Below are 22,723 nucleotides of genomic sequence, written 5' to 3'. Positions count from 1 at the left end.
ATTGGGCTTGTTTGTTACAGCTGCATAACCTAGCCTATACTGACAGACTACAGCCCTGGAGAAGCACAGATTCAGCTGAGAGGAATAGCCTTGCATACACATAGATATAACTCTGTTCTAACCCAACTTTATTTACAAAAAATAGGCAGTGGATGTGTTGTGTCTGGCCTGAGGGCTTTAATTTGCCAAGTCTTACTTAAGAATCACTAAGGTACAAATTGGAATTCTGGCTCTACTGCTGATTAGCTGTAGGAGCTTGGCAAAGCTTTCTAAGCCCCAGATTCTCCACCTGTAAAACTGGAATTCAAATGCCTTCCTCTCCAGAGTATGCAATAAAGGGTATGACAATTTTGAGATAATACACAAAGGGTGCCTTGGACACAGTACATGTTCAACAACCAATAGCTGCCTGGCATTAACTGAGATAGGTTATAAGTAATTAATTCAGCAGGAGCTAGATAAGTCTGGGAGGACTGGCAACAGACGTTGAACTGGAAACTAGTTCCTAAAGAGAGAAGATAAGAATTGAACAGAGGAACCAAGAGAACACTCTGTGATTGTCACCATTATTGGGACAAGTGGTGGCTACGTTGTAATTCCTTCCTCTCTCTTGGGTCCTCTGAGCACCATTCTCTCTTTAGGGATCTGTCCCCTCTGTGAGTCCACACCCACTAAGACAGGAACAGGCTTTAATCTTCTATATCCTAGAGACTATAACAAGGCCTACATCTTCAATATACATAAGCAACAGAAGCAATAGAACCACTGCAACACTGTAGTGCAGATGTCTCTGTCTACTGAATACCATCTGCAGGATGGAGTTCTGTTCTGGGTGCTTCCAACACTGTGTTTTGATGTTTGTTTGTATTTTTCTTTTATGTGTAAGAATGTTTTGTCTGCCTGTATGCTTATGAACCAGATGGATGTCTGGTAACTGAGGAGGTCAAAAGAAGGCATCAAATACCTTAGAACTGGAGTCACACACAGTGAGAACCAGAATATGGGTGGGTACCAGGAACTAAACCAGATCCTCTCTAAAAGCAACAATGCTTTTAGCCGCTGAGCCATCTCTCCAGCCTCAACACACTGTTTATAAGTGAAACATCACATAGGAAAGAAGTAAGTTTTTCAGTTTACAGATGCTACTCTTCGAGGCTAGAACCTTACTGACAGATTTCACTATCACATTTGACAAGTCAAATCTTTACACAGCGAGGCAGAAAGAAAAGGACTGTGGAAAGGAGAAATCTCTTTCAGCCTTGGCCCTGCTTTTATTCACGGCAAGATCGTAGACAATTTACTTAGTCTCTCGGAAGACTCATTTCTCCATCTTCCAAATGAGGCAAATAATAGTATCTACCATTCCAGGTTGTCGTGAGAATTAAATGCACCATTACATTTAATGAAATGAAAAATCCCTTGGATGATTTCTAGCATGCGCTACACACTTGATGAGGATCAACTTAGCTCTCTGTCCCTTTAGGAGCTACTTAGCGTCTGAGAACTGGCCACGGTAGTAATGGAATAGTGCTGAGTTGTCATCCATGGTTATTAAGAATTATTCCAGGAAGGAGGGCAATTAAGAGGATGATTTATAAAGCTTAAGGTCACCCTACTTCCTGCTTCCTCCTTCTACTTCCTGTGTACGGAAGAAAAACGCGATCAGCCAGGGTCTCGCCCCTCCCACCACGCTACGCTTTCCCTGCCGTTATGAACTCCCTCCCTCTGGAACCAGAAGCTAAAACAAACTCTTTCCAAGATGCTTTTAGTCAGAGGTGTGCTTTCATAACAACAGAAAAGTAACTAATATAGTATTCAAGAGCCAGGTGGCTCACAGTCCAAGCTAAGGTACAAATAACCTCCTGCAATTAGCAACATCAAGACCAGTCAGTCCTTCTTCAATGAGTAACTGATGTCACTTTGGAGACACATAGCAGCTGGGGCACTCAGTTGTATGGAGGTACAGTGATTTGTGTTCCCACCCCAAATTCATTTATTGAAATCCCAGTACTGACTGTGTTAGGATTACAAGACAGGAGCCTCTCAGAGGAGATTATGTCATAACCACGGAGACTTCATGCATAGGCATGTGGAGGAGGGACCCGGTTCCTTCTTTCCATGTGAGGAGACAACAAGAACTTTCTTTATAGGAACTAGAAAGGATCCTCTCTCTAGATGGAATCTCTTGGCACTCTATAATTTTTTGTTATTTTTATAAACTATTAGTCTTGGGTATTTTGTTATATGAGTTCTAACAAATAGGAAGTGACAATAGTTTGAAAGACTAGATGATGGTAATCTCAGGGCCACCACCAGTCAATCACACGATGAAAGCCACGTTACCCTGTAGCAGCTTTCTCTTTTTTCTGGTGGTGGAAGGGCAGGGGTTGAGTTGGGACTTTGAGCATGAGAAACACATGCTCCCTGCCCTTGGGCTGCATTCTCAGCTCTGTGAAAGCTTTAGAAGGTAGTTGCAGAGTTGGTCTTGGTGGTGCAGGTTATATCACAAATATCAGGAAACTTGAAAAAGAGACAGAATGCAAACTCCTAACCAGGCTCCTCATCAGCAGTGTGTGCTACTACCACCAGCTTCATCTCTCTTTCCATCATGGTCTCATGTCAAGTCTCCTTTCACTGAACATCCTCAGGAAGTGTCTACCCATAAAGGGCTTTCCTATATGAATACACATAGACTTCCTGGATAAAGCCCCACCATTTCCTTCGTTTGAGAAGAGCGCCTTTCTTCTATGTCTTTGCTACATGTGTTTGAACTTTGCACTTCCCATGATGCAGACATACTGCGTTCAGTTACAGTTGGATTGAATATGTGTTAGACTTTATAAACCGCCAGAGGAATATTTTTTTTTTCCTTAAGTTGGGGCCTTCTTTCACAAATCAAGATCCCCTTCTCTGGCAAGAACACCAAGAACTACTAATAGATTGTTGGAATGTGATGTGGCTTAGAATATATTAAAAATATGTACTTCCGGTATTTTCTAGATGTGGTATTAAGGGGGAAGTCAGGAGGCTTAAGGAAGGAGGAAAAGTTAGAATTAATTCTCTATGTCAGACCTGAGCAGTCTTACCAGGAAACACTATGTATGGCTTGATGGTGGTAGTCCTCTATTGGTGAGTGGACAATAAGAGTGGTAGTACCTGCCAGTGAGAATGAATGATGGATTCTGTCAAAGATCAGACAACTGCGTTTAAGCAGTGAAGGAAAAATAACTTAAGTATTCCTAGCTGAGAATTCAAAGGCATAAATGCTCCCAAGTCCTAAACTATTTAAGGACTAATATGACAGCATAAATTTAAAACTCTTCATGTGACCTCATATGATGAGCCACCATAAAAACACACTAAAATAGGTTGTAGCTAGACTTTGCTGTTTTGTGGGTTCTTCTTTTCCTCACCCTTTGTCATCCATGTTTCACCCTGAATACTAGATAGGAAAGAAACAAGGATAGAGGAAAGAGAGAGATAGAGATCCCCAAATCTATTTTTGTTCCTTTTGTTTCTTCTTTGACCACAGTTACAAGCAAACCGTAACGAACCTCCCTAAATAATCAACAACCACCAGCTTCTTATGGGAACCTAGCATTTAGGTACCCTCTAAAAAGTTCCTAGATCTGCAGCTGGCAAAACCATGCCTCTGCTTGAGCATGAGCCAAATCATAGTCAGCTACTGCGGACAGTCCAAAGCAGCCTCACATCCCTACACCTGGGATTAAAATGAAAGTACATTTATTTATTTATTTATTTATGAGTACACTGTACCTGTCTTCAGACACACACCAGAAGAGTGCATCGGATCCTATTACAGATGGTTGTGAGCCACCATGTGGTTGCTGGGAATTGAACTCAGGACCTCTGGAAGAGCAGTCAGTGCTCTTAACCACTGAGCTATCTCTCCAGCCTGCATATTCTTATAGTACTCCTGTTTTTTAAAGAAACCAGTATTCTAGAATTCTCATTACAATGGGCCTTAGGTTCTGTGTATCGGTTATAAGAAACATAAACAAATTTCATGTTTAGATTTGGGTACCATTCCCAAGATATTTCACTATATATGTGTGTATTAGTTTTCTGTCACTGTGATAAAACAATATGAACAAGGCAAACTATAGAAGGAAAACTTTATTTGGGCTTATAGTTCCAGAGGGTAAGAGTCTGTCATGACAGGAAAGTGACAGACATGGCACCTGGAGTAGGAAGCTGAGAGCTTATAACTTAAATAACAACTAGGAATCAGAGAGAGTAGACTCAAAATGGCTTGGATCTTTAAACTCTCAAAGGCTACCTTCAGCAACATACTTCTTCCAACAAGGCCATACCTCCTACTGAAACGACTAAGGTAACAACATCCTCTCCCAACTTTGCGTTGTCATTTCTCAGCCTTCCACTCCTCCAGCATACACCTCTGGCTTGGCAGCACATTAGGGTCTATCCATGACCTTGACCATAGTGTAAATATCTTATACAATGTCTGGAAGATGCTACTGAACCTTGCAAAGAAAGCAGATGTTACTAGGCATCTCTGCATCCCTCTCTAATGTACAACCCATCACTACAACCATCTCAAACACTGATGCAATTGTAGTTCTGTCTTTTAAAATCCTGGGCACCAAGAGACTCCTCAGAGGCATGAGCCCCCTCTTGGTCTACACATTAATAAAAAGGACTCAGCAGAACTTTTAATTGAATAATCAGCATAGCCAGTAACTATCTCACATGGATAATTTCTCTAAACCGCCTATCAGTTAGGGACCAAGTTTTCAAATGCCTGAGACTGTGGGGGACATCTCATTAAAACCACTAAGTTGCTGAGTTTCTTCCCTTTTAAGCTTATCTGATTGGACTAATCAGAGACAGACAGACAGAGATTTCCTCATCCATCCCTACCCTCTACTTAAATGTTTCTAATCTCTCTCTCTCTCTCTCTCTCTCTCTCTCTCTCTCTCTCTCTCTCTCTCACCTTAAATATCCTTCAACTCAAAGACCCTGCTATCTTAAATACCCTTCAACTCAAAGACCCTCTCCTTTCTCTTTCCTGGGTTTTCTTATGTTCACTCCTTCCAACTGGTCGCTTGCTCTGATTCTGACCTATCTTTGACATTATTTAACTCTTGTTTACAGAAAGCTCTTGGGTGTGTGCTAGGGCTGAGCCACACCACAACAAGAAACAGGTTTTTCCAGTTCAGAATCTTGGGGTTCACGATGTGATCAAATATCCTACAATGGCACTACAATAGGTATAAATATCTAAAAAATAATCCAAACTCCAAAATGCTTCTGACTCCAAGCATCTTTCATAAAGGTCTGGGAAACGGGCTGGTGAGATGGCTCAGTGGGGAAGAGCACAGACTGTTCTTCGGAAGGTCATGAGTTCAAATCCCAGCAACCACATGGTGGCTCACAACCACCCATAATGAGATCTGACGCCCTCATCTGGTGCGTCTGAAGACAGCTACAGTGTACTTACATATAATAAATAAATAAATCTAAAAAAAAATTATTAAAAAAAAAAAAAAGGTCTGGGAAACAAGGCTGGCCAGCTGCTTGCCACTGTATTACCTCACATGCTCCTATGCCTAGAGTGATGGTGTACGTCCTCTGGATGCCTGACTTAACTTCAGGCATCAATTCTTAGAGCCGACGTTGTGATCAATATGAAAATATGGATGTAATAATTTTTTTTTACTTTTAATTTTTTTCATCTCAAGTCCTTGAAATCTAACTTATGGTTGTTAGCTCTCTGGCACTTCTATGCAGAAGTAAGATGCTAAAGAAAGACTGAAGACAAAGAGTCATAGGTACTTGTTATATGACGTTTCCTGGGGAGATGTAAACATCTACTGATGTTCTGCTGAGCCTAGCCCAGTTAGGAAATCAAAGTAATGTCATCATGTGGTGAACAAATGAGTTAATTGGGGTTCCTTACAGGGCTATGGGCCAGGGGTTACTTGCAGGAGCAATGATGAGTCAGAGGCACCTGCTGTTTCTTTAGAGTACACAGAAAGACACTTTGTATTTTATACTTACAGCCATCTGAATTACATCCATGCTGCAAGTGCTGAATGAGCTGTTGAGACCTGTCCCCCAAGCCTAGCTGTAGCCATTTTGTTTCATGCCTGCTAGTTATTTCACATTGTTCCTGTAATATGCCTGCCAGTTAGTCTTTGATGCAGAAAAATAACTTGACTCAGATCAGGGTCATGTTGATCATATACCCTGTTGTGTTATATATGTTATAAGGTTTGTTAATCTTAACAATCAATTCCACAACTATGAGCTTCACATAGGACCCATCAAATTAAAGGTCAATATAAACTATCATGTCTAAAATGGCTTGAGTCAGGGCCAACCACTGGGCAGTACTTCCAGCACCTGCGTATTGTGGGTTTTGCGGTTTTAGCCTTCATAAGCTGGCCCTGAGAAATGTCCAGTGAACATATTTGAGCTGTTGCCCTGGTCGATGAGTCTTGGGGTGTGCATTCGGTAAACCATCTCTGTTTAACTGAGACCGGTGTTCACGTGGTTTGTGGGGTGACTCCAGGACCCCAACCAGCTACCATACAGAACCTCAGAATGCAGGGGTGAAGAAGCCTTGGTTGGACATTTTTAAGAACATCGCATTGCTGCTTTGTACTATGGGATCATATTAATTGGATTCAGTGAACAATGTCAAGTATTCTAAGTATGTTGACATGAGTATGCATGCTGCCAGATCAATGTGCAGCCACTTTGGGGTCATTGTAAGCAAAGCATTGGCTTTGGGACAACTTAAGGGAGGAGAATTTGTTTTGTTTTTTTAGCTTGTGTTTTCATGTTTTCTTTGCCTCATGCCCTTGCACAGAACATCAAGGTGGGTGGGAGTGCATCCTCAGTGGCAAAGAGGCAGCAAACATGAGTGTGCAGGAAGCCAGGCCAGATACAGCCACAAAGAGAGGACCTCAGGGGCCTACTTCCTCTAACACCCTACCTCCTCCCTTTTACTACCACTAAAAGAAATCCATAAAATGATAATTCCATCAAGGGATTAACATGTTAAGTCAAAGCTGTCATACTGTGTCTCTGGGAGCAGAGACATGCCCTGAGGTGCATTCTATTAATCCCCTGGCCAATGTCTGGTCCAATCAAATAGATGATCAAACTTAATCAAGAAACGTTTTTGCCGAAGAAATGTTTGTACAAACCTAAATATGTAGGAATATAAAATAAGCATATAAAACATTTACTGATAACAAACCATAGAAAAATCTATTTGAAAACAGTTATTTGACAAAAGCAGAATTTTATCATTTATTTAAAATGAAAGCAAACTGGCACACATATGAGATGGGTATGCTTGTTCATTTTTACACAAAGAATTAAATCTTGGCTAAATATTTAATAATGTAAGACAAAAAGCATCATCAATGTCTGTCAGAATTGAATGATATTTTGATTTTGTAATTGTTACTTTTAACACTGTTGCTTTGCCTAAATGCATAGTACAACAAAGTGTGTTTGGAGCCATTTCAGAATTTTTGGGAATCTCTCTGGGCTTACCACAAGCAAAGTTTAATGACTTTTTTTTAATGAAACTTAAGCTAGAAAATCAAACAGCAAATTTGAAAATCAGATGTTCTAATACAATACAATCCAAAGATACACTACTTTGATATTTCCATACTGTGACATGGTGGTAAGAAATTTTGAATATTTTGTTTTCCACAGTGAAAACATTGTGTTTCTATAACATCAGAAAACTTGATAAGTACAATAAAGAACACTGCAGTTCATAATATACAGTAGTCTTAACTCTAATATAAGGGGTTTCAGGCACCATTTATCGGTGGAGTTCTAAGGAGGGAAAGTACATGGATTCCTAAGTGTATCTATCATGTTTTGTGTGTTCAGAAGCAAGAGTGCATAATGGTCATGTGATACAACAGGGCAAGTGTTGACAGAAATATCTTGGGACTTATCCAACCTTTAGTTTTAACTTTAACTGATTTGTTTGATCACCTACAAATGGACCTGTATGTTGGGGTACACATGCCTCTGTGTGTGTGTGTGTGTGTATGTGTGTGTGTGTGTACGCGCGCGTGCAGAGGCCAGAACATGGCATCAGGTGTCCTCATCTACTTCTTTTAAGTTCTACAGTTCTAAGTATACCTTGCCCAGAGTGGGGTCTTTCAAAGCAGGTACAAGTTGTTTGGAGTGGTTATAACTACAGTAAGTGAAGTGGGAGCCACAGCTTCACCAACAACCCTTCTTCCTTCCTCTATCTCTTATTACCGTTGAGATCCCAGGTCATTACAAAGAAGCCCAACCATCTCTATAAACAAGAAGTGATGATGGCGGCAGGGTCTCTTGTGGGGTGGCGGTGAGATGTATGTGTGAAGGACTATGTGATGTCTTAATTGTGAAGAGCCAGGAACATAAAGAGTACCTCACAAGTAAATAATGATAATGATTAGCTGACTGCTATGTCTAGCTGTCTCAGAGATAGAGGAAATAATATAATTTATTCAAGGAACTAACAAAATGAAGTAGTTTTTAAATATACAATTCTGCAGAAAGGGATGCCAGCAAAAAGAAAAGGTAAAAATTTCTGGTGCAATGCTTTGGTACAAGGCAGTGATTTTTAAGGTCCCCCAATCTGGAGGGGTCTTAAGTTCCCTCTAATTCCTATCCTTGTCTCCACTGACTGGAATTTGCCCCTTCCCAAATTTCCCATGCTATTGGTTAAGGACACAAACCCGTATCTAATGAATAGACCCCTCCCACTTTTCTGACCATGAGTAGTAAGTACCTGTAACTTTTTTTTTTTTTTTTTTCCGAGATAGGGTTTCTCTGTGTAGCCCTGGCTGTCCTGGAACTCACTCTGTAGACCAGGCTGGCCTCAAACTCAGAAATCCACCTGACTCTGCCTCCCAAGTGCTGGGATTAAAGGCGTGCGCCACCACTGCCCAGCTACCTGTAACTTTTTTAGAGGTCTGTGACAAGCCAGCACCAGTCACCAGCTAGGGGGCCTATTGCCTTCTTCTTATCTGTAAGTGGATTGTGTAACAATCTATTTCTTACAGAGAATAAAAGCAACTCCAGAATTTCTGGTAGAAGGAGATCAAAGAATCAACCTCATTGGAAATTGAATTGAAACACTTCCTCAAGACAGATTATGTTTATTTAGCCTGAGAGAATGAGTAAGGACTCAAGAAATCCTAATGGAATCAGAGCCCTCCCTTTCAACCTCATTGACATTTTGCTCATCCAAGGGATTTTCCTCACTCATCCGTCTGGTGTTCCTCCTGCCCTGATCAGCTAACCAGTTAACAAATATAAAACAGTCTCTGTCAGGATTGGAACTCCAGGAGGGAAAGGGAAAGGCCTGATATTAGCACCACCAATTCTCCCTAAGAACAGAGTAGATGCTCTAACTGTGGACTCTTTGCAAGTGTTGTCTGAGCTCCTAACTGCTAAGCCATTCATTCCTTCAGCATCTTGTTTTGTTTTTTTTATCTTTTTTGAGACAAGGTCTCACCATGGTCAAGCTGGCCTGAACTCAGTCATCCACTTGCTGCTCCTTTCTGCCTTCCAAGTGCACTAAAGGCTTTCACCACCAGAACACCTCGCCTGGCTTGTCTTAATATTAGTCAAGGAAAGGTGTCCAAGGGTGGGCAGTGGGTGTGAATAGGGAGGGGGTATGCCCAGAGTGTAATATTCATTTCCAAATCATCTCAGATCTCTGCACCAATGACTCTCCCCAGCATCACCTCACATTGGGCAACCACAGCTCTGCTCTCCTTTTTGGCTCCTGCCCAGGGTGACCTTGAAACCTGGGCTTCACTTCTAGTTAGCTATGACCTTCGGCAAACGGAATGTGCCGTTTCCTCCATACCAAGAGCAAATTTAAAGACTGTTACTAACCTGGAGGGTTTAGTATGGTCTCTGTGCACGACGTTATAAAGAAATTTAGCTATGGTGGTTTTTCATGCTTTAGCAAACAGGCCTGGAAACAAAACTAGCAAACTTATTAACCTGCTCTAATAAAATGGTTAAAACTCCAGGCTTTATTTAGTTTTTGTTTTAACACACCGAATAATCAGGCAAGTTGCTCTCCTGGACTAGTTTTTCCTTCTGTCTCATGTAGACTTCACTGATCCAACATAAAAATCAGCAATTGTGTGCATCATGAGTTCCTGGTTCGCTTTTGACAGCAGTTGCAGCTAATAGTGACCATCCATCCAGGGCGCTAAAGGTGGGTAAGTTTTAAGGAAGTCAAAAGATGGCATTCGAATAAGAACGGAAGAAATAGTCCCTCCCCTGTCGAGGCTCAGCTTGCTGGCTCTTTCTGGTTTGAGCATCTGTAGGGATCTCGTCTGAAAATGAGCCTACTACTCTTTTTCTCCTTCCTTCCTGAGGTCACTTTGAGGGACGGAGCTTCAGGAGCTCCATAAGAGCAGATTATTGCCCTCGATTCCTGGTCCTGCTGGCTCGCCTGCATCCCCCGGGGACCTGGCAGGGTAAAGCTGCCAATCGGCTGCGCGGCAGGGCTGGCCTCGGCTTCCCGAATAGGAGGTTCGGCAAAGAGGCGCCGTCACCCGAAGCCTCTAGCAGGAAGGGCTCACGGACTCGAGGACGCCAGGTCACGTGGGCTGGGCGGGCACAACCCAGCCCCGCGGGAGGAGGTGCGCAGGAGGGGGCGGGGCCGGGGCCTCCCGTGAAGCCCCGCGCGCGGACGGACCGGAACTCTGAGCGGGTGGCTTGTTGATAACATGGCGGCAGCAGCTGCCGGGGCATCCCGAGGAGGCGGCAGCGCCCACACCCGGAAGAAGGGGCTGTTTTCGGACTAGTGCTGAGGCTCCTGCGGACCCGGAAGTCCCGGCCAGCTGCTGAATGAGGGGAGCCGGGCCCTCCCCGCGACACTCCCCCCGCGCCCTCCGCCCCGACCCGGGCCCCGCCATGTCCTTCTTCCGGCGGAAAGGTAGCCGAGGGGTCGCCGGCGGGGGGCGAGCCGGGTCTCGGGCAGCGGTGGGGCAGCAAACCTGCTAGGATTTCGTCAGGGCGGCCGCGAGGCTCTCGGTGAGCCGCTCGGCCTCCGCGCCGACATCCGCGGTGCGGTATGCTGCCCGGGACTCTGCAGGGGAGAAGGTGGCCTCCTCTAGGGAGGTCGAGGGGCATTGTCGCTTTGGGCCGAAAGTGCTTGCTTCAACCCATAGAAATTAACACCTGTTTGCTAAAGGAAGGTTTTTCTGGTGCGTTTGGTTTCCAGAGGTTTATATGTGTGTGTTGTCTGTGTGCACGCGCGCACTTTGGATCAAGATCAAGGAAGTCCCTTATAGGAAGTCTTGACTTTTCCGAATATTTGCGCGGGGGGGGGCGGGTGTGTTATACCTAAAAGCACGTGAAACTGTTATTTCTTCAACTAGCGCTATTTTCTAGTTTCCTCTTTTGGGGGCGGGGGTGGAGAGCGGAAGGGGGCCCACTGTTATTCCTAAAATAAAATTTCTTACTACTGAAGTTCCGTATTCGGAAGACTGCTGCTTTTGATGATTGAGCAACTTGACTAATAATTGGAACCGTTGCTGCTGTTATAAATGAACTACTTAGATTTCTGATGTTTTCTGATGTTCAGTTGTAAAAGCTTACTTAGTTTTAAAGTCGAGGCAAGGTGATTTTGATCCTGGAAAGGGTTATTGTGTTTCATTAAATATACATACACAAATTGATCAGTCAGATCTCTTTAGATGGAGGTGGTTGTATCCGTTCATTCTTACTGCTTCAGAGAAGATGTATCAGACTTTGGGGGGGGAACATAACACTAAATCAGACTTGTATTCACATGATAGCTTTTTCATAAACTCTGTAACCGAGACAGCCGGTTAACCCACTTTTTTTCAAGCTGCGAATCAGGTGATTCCTAAAGGCCTCATAGGACTGAAGCTGTCTGTTGATGCTAGGTGAGGAGTGAATGAAACTGGTAAATGGTAGGAAGCTTTGTCAGTAAAGTGTCTTAATATCTCTGGAGTTGTTAACTGAACCTAGTTTGACAGTGTTGGGGTGCTTATTTTTTAAGGGGGAAAAATGCATTCTAAGTATGGGACTATTTTCAAGTTGAACAATAGACTTGTCTGTTCATTTAACACACACTGTCAAGTGTCCAATCTGCCAGACACTGTCTTAGGGTGTCGGAACAGTCATATGGACATAGTCTCTGTACCTATGAAGCTCATTGATGCTGTAGGCAGGCAATGAGTAGGCCAAAAAAAATGTGTATATATACTTACAAACTGAATGATATGTAATGAAAGAGTAATTTATTGAGAAAAGCCTATTTTGGTTGGATGTTAGAGGAAGAATTCAGTACGTAACCTTGAAACCTAAAGCTAGTGTGGATCAGTAGTGGGATGTAACTTTTAGAGAGGTCAGGAAAGACACTGGAGGTACAGGGAATAAAGAGCTGGTGCCTTTAAGAAAGCCAAGGCGGTCACTGTGACTGAAGCATAGAGAGTCAGGTGGGCAGACACCACCACATTATCGAGAGTTTTATTCCAAATGCAGAAAGAATATGTTGTAAAACTTTTGAGAGAAGTGACCTTTTAGAGTGATCTGATTATTTGCTTAGAAAGTTCATTCTAGAGCTAGATGGCCCAGCAGATAAAGACCCTTGGTGTGGAGCCTAACCGTCTGAGTTAGATCCCCAGGACCCACAACGTCAGAGGGAAGAGTAACTCCCATTAAGATGTCCTCTGACCTCCACACATGTGATACATCCACTCCCACAAAATAAATAAATGTACTTAAGGAAAAAAAAGATTATTCCAGATGAGTTCTGGATACTGAATGTGGCCAGGGAAGCTAGAAACAACCATTTTGAAGGGTTGGGAGTCAAGACAGTCTGGCTTTGTAGTCCTGGCCTTACGGTTTACTGATGAGATCAGGGGGGCCTTGTGGACGTTCTTCTTCCTCTAATTTAGTGTTTGGATTATAGGCATGTATCACCACACCCAACTTCTGAAAACTTCTCATAAAGAGCCTCATCAGTTTATTTTTCTTTCTTGATAGAGGTTTATTACATTTCATTTAAAATGGTGAATCTAAAATCAGGAAAAGAGGGCTGTAGATGGCTCAGCCCTTAAGAACTTTTGTTGTTCTTAAACAGAACCTGAGTTTAGTTCCCAGAACCTACATGGCAGCTTCGAACCATCTGGAGCTCCAGGTCCAGGGAATCCACTACCCTTCTTTGGCCTCCTTGGGCACTAGGCATGCACATGTGTAGATTGTAGGCAAAACACTCACACATCACAACAAAATGGAAACAGTTATAAGAATTACCTTAGTGTTTCCTCAGTTTACCCATCTATTGTGTTAAGTTTTTCTTAGTCAAGTATCTAAGTCTATTGTGTTAAGTTTTTCTTAGTCTTAGTATTTAAATCTTTTGAGATATGCACTTTGTAATCTACTGTCATGAGTTGTCTTTTTTATTTTTTTTAATTTTCAAATCAGTATATTGATATGTAGTCATTACTAGCCTTAAAAGTACAGCAATCCTGCTGGGCAGTGGTGGCGCACGCCTTTAATCCCAGCACTTGGGAGGCAGAGGCAGGCGGACTTCTAAGTTCGAGGACAGCCAGGGCTACACAGAGAAACCCTGTCTCAAAAAACCAAAAAACCAAACAAACAAAAACCAAAAAAAAGTACAACAATCTTATCTCAGTCTTTTAAGTACAGGGATTACAAGAATGTAATAGCCTGTCCTGTCTCTTCTGTATACATACCCTGGAATGGATGCAATGACAGGATTCTCATTGTCTTTAAGAATAGCTTGTTTTTAGATCTCTGTCATTTTATTTTACTTTCACATGGAAATGTCCCATAGGAATTAGCACTGCCTTTTGAATTTTATATGTATGAGTGTGTTGTTTGTGTATGTATATACACCATGTGTGTGCCTTTGCCCAAGGAGGCCAGAAGAGGGCATCTGATTCTCTAGAACTGGAGTTAAAGATTGCTGTGAGCCACTGTGTGGGTGCTTGGAAGTTATTATAACTACTTAATTTCTTATATTTCTGTTCACCCATTTTCCTATTAATAAATTTATTTCTTAGCTTTTACTTACAAACATTGGTGTTGATGATTATTTAAGTAGGTATCTTCCTATGCAGTTATGCAAGAAATTGATCATCAGGCTGCGATAACAAGTGCAAAGTGGTTAGAACAATTTACTCTACCATAGGCATACCTTTCTATTCTCATCTGTGCTGTTTTTTTTTTTAACTGCTGTCAGCTTTCTCTTTTGAAATGTTATTGATAGACACAGTTCTACAGTGTGAAGCCAAGATCTAGCTCCCAAAACGTAAACTATCACACCTGGCCACTTGGCACAGTGTTTCCAACCAGCTGAATAGATCATGGCTCTGAAACCCAGAAGACACAAGCAGAAAGGGAATGCCTTCTTCAGTACAGAGATCCAACTTTCAAGGGCTCATGGAAGATCTTGCCTTCATTTACTAGACCTACAGAAGAGGAGCAAACGTGAAGTAATTTCAACCTACTCTAGGGTACTCAGAAACTTCATTTAGGATGGAGCCCTTTCCTTCTAGAAAATTTTTTTTAAATTCTTTAAAAGAGAGAGAGAGAGAGAGTGTGTGTGTGTGTGTGTGTGTGTGTAGAAGAGTATTATGTCAGATCTGGAGCTAAAGTTACGTGAGTGATGAGATCCAAACTTGGGTCTGATACAAGAGTATAGTATGTGCTTTTTGCTTAATTTTTTTTTTTTTTTTTTTAAGAAACTTGATTTCTTAGTGTACTCCAGGCTGTCCTGGAACTTGTTCTATAGACCTAGCTGCCTCTGCTGGAGTGCTGTGATTAAAGGTATGCAACCCAGGACAGGTAGGAGTATGTGCTCTTACCTACTGAGCCATCTTTTCAGCCTTCTTTCCTTAAATACCTTAAATTCTCTACCCCAAGATCAGATTTTTTTTTTCACCTCTAAGACATTTCAAATTTTAATTCACATGTAGTGCTCCTCTCTACTTGGAGATTTTTATTTTATTTATGTGTATGGGGTACAGGTGTAACTGGGCATGTAAGGAAATCTAAGGATCTAAGAATCCGAAAATTCAAAAAAATAAAAAAGACTAAATAGTAGATTACAAAGAGCATATCTCAAAAGACTTAGATACTGACTTTGTGGAGTCAGTTCTTTCAACTTAATGTGGCTTTTGAAGATCAAATTCAAATTAATCAAGATTATATGGCAAACACTTTAAGGATTAAACCATCTCTCTACTCCTTGGGATTTATTTCTCTATTTCAGAGACAAGATACAGTCCACTCATCAAATCTCTTACTCCACCAGTTTTTTATTTTGTTTTTTTGATTTCTATATGTTTATGAGTGTTTTGCTTACATGTATGTATGTGTGCCTGGTGCCCTAGGAGGTCAGAAGAGGAAGTTGGGTCATCTGGAACTGTAGACATGGGTCCTCTGGAAGAGCAGCACATGCTCTTGACCACTAAGCCATCACAACAGCCCAGTGCACCACCAGCTTTTGAAGCAACGTGTTATTGTAACACAGACATGTCTGTATTTTTGATAGTATAAACAGAGACCTTTAAGTTCAGCAGATCTTAAAAGTAGTTATAGTATGGGACTAGTGGAATGCCTCAGCAGGTCAAAGTGCTTGTCGGGCAAGTCTGACAACTTGAATTCAGTCCCTGGAAGTCATTATAGTGAAAGGAGAAAGGATTCACATTATATTCTGATCTCCATGTGTGTATACTGACATACATACACACAGTGTATCAAGTAAAATAAAATTTGAGATTAAAAAAATAGTGTGTGAATGTTTTACCTGAGTGTAGTATGTTCGTGCACTATGTGAATGCTGTGCCCATGGAGGCCAGAAGAGAGCATTGATCACCTAAAACTGGAGTTCCAATCAGTTGTTAGCCACCAAGTGGGTGCTAGAAATCAAACCTGGGTCTTCTGGAAGAGTAGCCAGTGGTCTTAACCACTGAGCCATCTCTCCAACCCCAATTAAAAATTTTTTTTAAAATGGCGCTGGAGAGATGGCTCAGAGGTAAAGAGCAGTGGCCACTCTTCCATAGGTCCTGAGTGCAATTCCCAGGAACCACATGGTAGCTCATAACCATCTGTAATAGGGTCTGATGCCCTCTTCTATCATGCAAGCATACATGCAAATAGAGCACTCATATACATAAAGTACATAATTTTAAAACATTTTTAAAAGTTCATATTCTGTCCTTTTTCAGAGTAAGTGTGAACCTTTAATATAGCTATAGATGTATAGCTACAGATATAGAATATGAGGTAGGAAATGTGGAATTGTTTTTTCTGGATAGTTTTAACTAGTTACTTCATAAGCAAGGTGATAACAAAATAGTGCTGCTTTCTCCATCTTCATAAAATCAGCTTTCTCTTGACATCTAAGCTGAAATTCAAGTAACATCTCAAAGGACTTCTTTAGCCTAATTAGAGGTGACTGTCTCAACCAGCATTACTGTCAAGAGTGGTGGTGGCTAAATTTAGGTTATATTCTGGGATAGCCCTTAATACACTTGCTGACTGATGGGATACAGAATAGGAAAGAAAGACAAGTTGAAGGGTGGACTGAAGTTTTACCCTGAGAAAGTAAATACTAAAAATCTGATGATAGGTCAGATAATTTAAATAAACCTATCAGAGATAAGAAGTAGATCAACAGTTAGCCGCACCAGTCTGGCTTTAGGTGAGATGCAAAGCTGCAGGTGTAAAGTTGGAGTTACAACAACACAGGGGGCTTTACAAGACGGTATTGGCCCTGCCTGCTGGCTGTTGTGAGCTAAATGGTCTCTACCACTTTCCTGCTCCTGTGTTTCACCTTTTCAGCAACAGCAAGAATGGGCTGGAACCTCTGAGATCCGTGCCTCAAAATAAATGACATGACAGAAAACAATCAGGGTGATTAAAAATTGGTGGTGCATGCCTTTAATCCTAGCACTTGGGATGTAGAAACAGGCAAGCTGATCTACAGAGTGAGTTCTAGGGCAGCCAGGGCTACAGAGAAAAACTCAGTCTCAAAAACATAAATAAAAATTTAAAAGTCAGGGTTAATTTTTATAGGCTAGTTATATGTGAAAATATAAGTAAGGACCATTATGACATCTTAATATTTAAGAAGATAGGACAAGCTTGTAACTTCATCCTCTATAGAGCATAGGACCATCATTACATCATTTTTTTGTTTTGTTTTTTTTTTGTTTTGTTTTTTTGTTTTTCGAGACAGGGTTTCTCTGTGTAGCCCTGGCTGTCCTGGAACTCACTCTGTAGACCAGGCTGACCTCAAACTCAGAAATCCACCTGCCTTTGCCTCCCAAGTGCTGGGATTAAAGGCGTGCTCCACTACCGCCCAGCTCATCATGACATCTTAATATTTAAAAAGATATGATAACCTTGTAATTTCATCCTCTCCATAGCATAGGCTTTGCCATCTCCTTCTATCAGAAGAGACATAGGCCACTGTGGGATGATGGGTGGGACAATCTTGCTATTGAAGCATTTGGAAGGATAAGGCAAGAGGATTTCTGTCAGATACTGGTCACTCTGTCACACATTCTTGACAGCAATGCCTAGTGACAGCAGCCACTTTATCTTTCTCAGGTTGATGCCTACATGCTTGGAAGTAAGTTTGCTGAAGGCAAGGGCACGTTTCTGGTCTGGACAAGCTGAGCGTACTCTGGGGATTTGGGTTGTTGATGAGTTGACTTCAGGGAGATACCTGAGAGCCAGCTGGGTTTTGCTCCTGGCTTTTCGGCATCAATAGTATTTCAGAACATGGAGACATGGGCACATTCTGAGATTTCTTACTTTGATAAGCCACTCAATGAATTCAAGGAAATTTAAAATTTAAGACAAACACAAAGAAAGTAAAGGAGATTAAAAATAACCTCACATCAGGTTTTATAATAGAATCCGCACTTGCCCAGAGCAGCCTTGCAGCTTGCTTGCTTGCTGTTGTGAGCTTATCTGCTATAGAATTTTCACTGTTTTGTGTAATAAAGGAAAGATTATGTAATCATTTTAGGGACAACCTGTTAGACCTTAGGCTTGGGAATTGAGGTTGTAAGTTTAGGATGTTTGTACCCAAAGCTAGGGAGGGCATACAAAAGAAGTAAGATGATATATATAACCAAAGAAGTCCTTTTCTTTACTGCGCTTGTAGGCAGCATAGTGGGTGAATCGTGGTATTAAAATTTACCCTAAATTTATTTCAAATGCCTTTTGCAAGTACTTCATTTTTCATCAGCAACCCTCTAAGTAAGTTTTATAAATTACCTGATTTTACTACTTAAGGAAATTAACGTTAAGTGAAATTAAATAATTTATCCATGATTACACAGCTGATAAACAGCAAGAGGCAGAACTTGAATGTAGATATTTTGAAGGCTGGCTCTTCAAGAGCCGTTCCAGAGGGTTTGATCCATTGCTGTTCAGAGGTTCCTTTCTCAAAGAATTCTAAGAACTAACCTACCCCCAGGGCACACACGGTTCACTGTTCTAGAACTCAGCATACACATTCCGTTAGATTCAAGTGTCTCTGATGTTGACAGTATATAGAATGGATCTCTTTCACGCATAAGTTGGTCATGATGCTCTTTTGTGTTCTAGTGAAAGGTAAAGAGCAAGAGAAGACCTTAGATGTCAAATCCATTAAAGGTGAGTGATTCTCCTTTGTATTCACAGTGATGGACGTGTGGGTATGGATGTTCTAATTTTTATCTTTTGCAATGACAGTAATCATCTCTATTATTATTACTGTTATTATTTATAATTGTGATTTTTCTCTTTAATTATAGTCTAACAGGCTTCTACTGAGCATCTACTGGCTGCTCTAAAGTGTACCAGTTTTTCTTTATAAATCATACATTTGGTTGTTCCCTAACTAGTTGGCTTTGTTCAATAAAATGGACACTGAGCGGTGACAGCTAGAGAGAATCCCATTTACAAGGCTGGTTTTCTGTCTATTCAGAAATGTGGATGAGTGCAGTTTTCACTGTATTACTTAGAACCAATGGCCTTCATTGAAGCTTATTCCCAGTACATTGTGGACATTGTGGACATTAACACACTGTTCTTATTTGTGGGCTTAAGGACGCTTTTTTCTTTTTTCTTTTTTCTTTTTTTTTTTTTTTGGTTTTTCGAGACAGGGTTTCTCTGTGTAGCCCTGGCTGTCCTGGAACTCACTCTGTAGACCAGGCTGGCCTTGAACTCAGAAATCCACCTGCCTCTGCCTCCCAAGTGCTGGGATTAAAGGCCTGCGCCACCACTGCCTGGTTAGACTTTTCTAGTATTTTCCTGATATGTGGCCAGCATTGAGTGTTTACTGTCTGCTTAATTAGCCAGAGAATTTAATTTATAACGTTTATAAGACTTGTAAGATCAAAGAAATAAATGTTCCTCCAGCCTTATTATAAACTTATTATTGATAACTTAAAGTGAGTTCATTTAAACTACCTTCTTTAAGCCAGATGTGACTAGCATTTGGTGAAAGTTCTAAGTGGAGGCTTGTGAAGATGCGTCTGCTGGGAGAAGGCAGGCATTAGCCATCAGAACTGCAGTCTTCACACAGAGCTGACACTAGTAGCCTGACTTTGAAACGAAAGTCTTGGAGCTTTCTTTAGAGTTTTCATTTTGCATAGTGAGGAGATTGGCTTCATTTTGTTTCCCAGTAAGTTTCTAATTCTTTAAATTAAAATTGAGATTTAAGAACTTTATACTAGGAATGGAGATATGGCTCAGCGGTTAAGAGCACAGACTTTTCTTCTGAAGGTTCTGAGTTCAAATTCTAGCAGCCACATGATGGCTCACAACCATCTGTAATGAGATCTGATGCCCTCTGTTGTGTCTGAATATTTATTTATTATATGGTGTGTACTTTCATATAAAATCTTAAAAAATAAAAGAACTTCATACTAAATGGGTAAGAGGAAGCATGCCTTTAATCCCAGCACTCAGGAGACAGAGGCAGTCAAATAAATCTCTTTGAGTTTGAGGCCAACCTGGCCTACATAGCAAATTTTAGGACAGCTCAGGCTACATAGTGAGACCATGTCTCAGAAAAAAAAACAAGTAAATAAGTTATGTCTGAAAAATAATAATTTGCCAAATAATATATAAAGTGAAGTAATTTTCATGCTCATAATCTGCTAGTGAGATCACATAGTCTCTGCTTAGCAGGTAAGGACTTGACCTTAGGATAATAACAGAAGCATTACAAGCAGCAGCCCTTCAGGAAGGGCCTTCGGGAAACTCAATGGGCAGAACGCTCGTGGCAGGAGAGAACTGATCCTGGAACTTATCCTCTTATTTCCATAAACACTCCCTGCCACGGATATACCTGTACTTGTTTGGATGCATGAACATGCACACACATGCATACATAGACATATGTAAGGATAAATGTGAAGTTGTAGTCTGATTAACAGGACCTACTTAAATGTAAACCAGCAAATGGCCACCATTTATAGAACACTTTTTAATTCTTGTTATTTAAAAGGTTGGTATAACTTTTAAAAACTTTTAAAAAGTTACTGTAACAAGACTCTGAAAAACTTAGATATTGGATATAGTTCATAGACTGATAGGGGAGAAGAAAATTTGCCAAATAATTTTACAGGTGGCTTGAATTAGTGATGAGAATAAAGAGGTGAGGACAGAATTGAAGTCCAACAGGTAAATTAACTGAGTTGTGTTATTGATTAGATCTCAGATGTGAGGGACACGGGTGTAAGGTTTATGACTTGCTACCTTTCTGGCTTGCCTCACAGAACCAAGCTAGGGAATTACATGTTTAGTTGTGGTATATTGTGGGAAGTGCTTTTGAGGTACTCATTTCCATATGTTTCACACATAGTAATTCTAGGGTCTGAGGTTTTAACCAGAGGTATGACCCTAAGTGCCCTAGGTTGGAATTCTACCTATTGAAATGACTCTTTCCAAGTTTATAGATCTAGGACAAAGTAATCACCTTTTCTGTGTATTTGCCTCTACCTCTAAAAATGGAGGAGATGCCAGTCTTGAAGAATTGTTCAGAGAGACCCAAACAGAAGTAAAAACCCATAGACAAAACAATAGATTGCCTGGTCTGTCATGGATGTTCTAGGTAGTGATTGCTGCCTAGTGTTAACATAGTGAGCTGAAGCGAAATATTGCAAGGAACCCAGAAAATTTAAGGTCAGCAAACTTTAGGGAATACTTCATGGAAATGTTACGGCTTATATAAACACTGGAGAATGAAGAGGATTTCAATAAAAGAGAAGATTGGTTTGGTTTGGGATTTTTGTTCTTTGTTTTTGTCCTTGCCAGCCTTTAAATTCTTTTGAATATATCTGTGAGTCAGAGGGTCCTTCAGATAAGTAAAGGGAAATTTTTACAGAAAGATTGAAATGATATTGTACAGAGCCATAAAGACCAGGAAAGAAAAGAGGCCCTAGTCACAGAGTTGTTACCAACGACTCAGCTGCCTTTCCCTCCACCCCCCTAGATTCCTGATGCTCCCAGTCTGCCCACCCCCACCCTCCCCCACACCCTCTTCTCCTGCTGCTGCCTTTGGCAGGCCATTTCCACTGAGGAGAAGGGATTGTATCATATGCCTGCTATCTAGAACCTTCAAATAAAGGTGACTGAGGGTTACATATCCATGTAAGAATTCAACAGGCTGGAAGTCCCTTACTTCCAGGGATTGCTCATAATTATGATAAAAAGAAGCATTTAAGAAGAAATTTGCCCTTGTTACCATTGTACTATAGTTATGCATCCAGAATATGGAGAAGCAATTCAACTATAGAACAAATACCAGTTTCTAATAGAGATTGGACTAGCTAAGGATTATTCCTGAAGGTTTGTGGGTTTTAAGTGCTGTGGTTCTCTGAAGCTTAAGCGAGGATTTCCTTACAATGAGTAGGATTTCACTTCTGTCCCTTGTCATAATTAAAAAAAAAAAAAACAAAAAAACCTATCTTGTGTAGTATATCTGTTTGGGGTTCACTTCTTTTTTTTCTGTTTTTAAGATTTATTTATTATATGTAAGTACTCTGTAGCTGTCTTCAGACACCCCAGAAGGGGGCATCAGATCTCATTACAGGTGGTTGTGAGCCACCATGTAGTTGCTAGGATTTGAACTCAGGACCTTCAAAAGAGCAGTCAGTGCTCTTAACCACTGAGCCATTTCTCTAGCCCCTTGGGGTCCACTTTTAACTCATACTAATGTAATTCCTTCATGAAATAAGCTGAAGAGAGTTATGCCAAAAGACAAAACAAAACAGAAAAACAAACAAACAAATCCAAAAACAGAAGAGAAAATGGGGAGCCACTGCAAGCCTTTGAGCAGGATACTGACGCTATATGGCTTTCTTTTTTTTTTTTTTGGTTTTTCGAGACAAGGTTTCTCTATGTAGCCCTGGCTGTCCTGGAACTCACTCTGTAGACCAGCCTGGCCTCGAACTCAGAAATCTGCCTGCCTCTGCCTCCCAAGTGCTGGGATTAAAGGCGTGTACCACCACTGCCCAGCACTATATGGCTTTTTCAAAAGGGTAGTTTGGAGGAATTCTAAGATGGCGACCCAGAAATACTTTTGTACTGTAGAAAAAGAGTTTAAAGCTGGATGGTGGTGGTGCACGCCTTTAATCCCAGCATTTGGGAGGCAGAGGCAGGTGGATTTCTGAGTTTGAGG

The 22,723-nt window shown here is 41.2% G+C and overlaps 2 protein-coding genes across 6 annotated transcripts in view; one reads left to right on the top strand and one right to left on the bottom strand.

The window, feature by feature from the left end:
- The window catches only part of Specc1 (sperm antigen with calponin homology and coiled-coil domains 1), a 293,053-nt gene extending 289,237 nt beyond the window's left edge, over positions 1-3,816 (bottom strand). For 2 of the 3 annotated variants that reach the window (XM_031353952.1, XM_031353953.1), the window contains exon 1: positions 3,778-3,811. The gene's annotated coding sequence lies outside the window, so the exon portion shown is untranslated. Of the gene's footprint in view, positions 1-3,777 lie in introns of all 3 variants that reach the window. The other variant, XM_031353951.1, reaches the window with a different exon arrangement.
- A 6,887-nt stretch (positions 3,817-10,703) lies between these two features.
- Akap10 (A-kinase anchoring protein 10) overlaps positions 10,704-22,723 on the top strand; it is a 64,405-nt gene continuing 52,385 nt past the window's right edge. Inside the window, exons 1-2 of one of the 3 annotated variants that reach the window (XM_031355065.1) lie at positions 10,704-10,972; positions 18,661-18,708. In XM_031355065.1, coding sequence (XP_031210925.1) covers positions 10,885-10,972; positions 18,661-18,708 — 136 coding nt within the window. In that variant the 5' untranslated portion in view covers positions 10,704-10,884. The other 2 variants (XM_031355064.1, XM_031355066.1) reach the window with 2 other exon arrangements.

The sequence above is a fragment of the Mastomys coucha genome, unplaced genomic scaffold, assembly GCF_008632895.1.
Source record: "Mastomys coucha isolate ucsf_1 unplaced genomic scaffold, UCSF_Mcou_1 pScaffold5, whole genome shotgun sequence".
Lineage (NCBI taxonomy): Eukaryota > Metazoa > Chordata > Mammalia > Rodentia > Muridae > Mastomys > Mastomys coucha.
The sequence above is the reverse complement of the archived record's forward strand: the minus strand, read 5'-3'. Positions and strand labels throughout refer to the sequence as shown.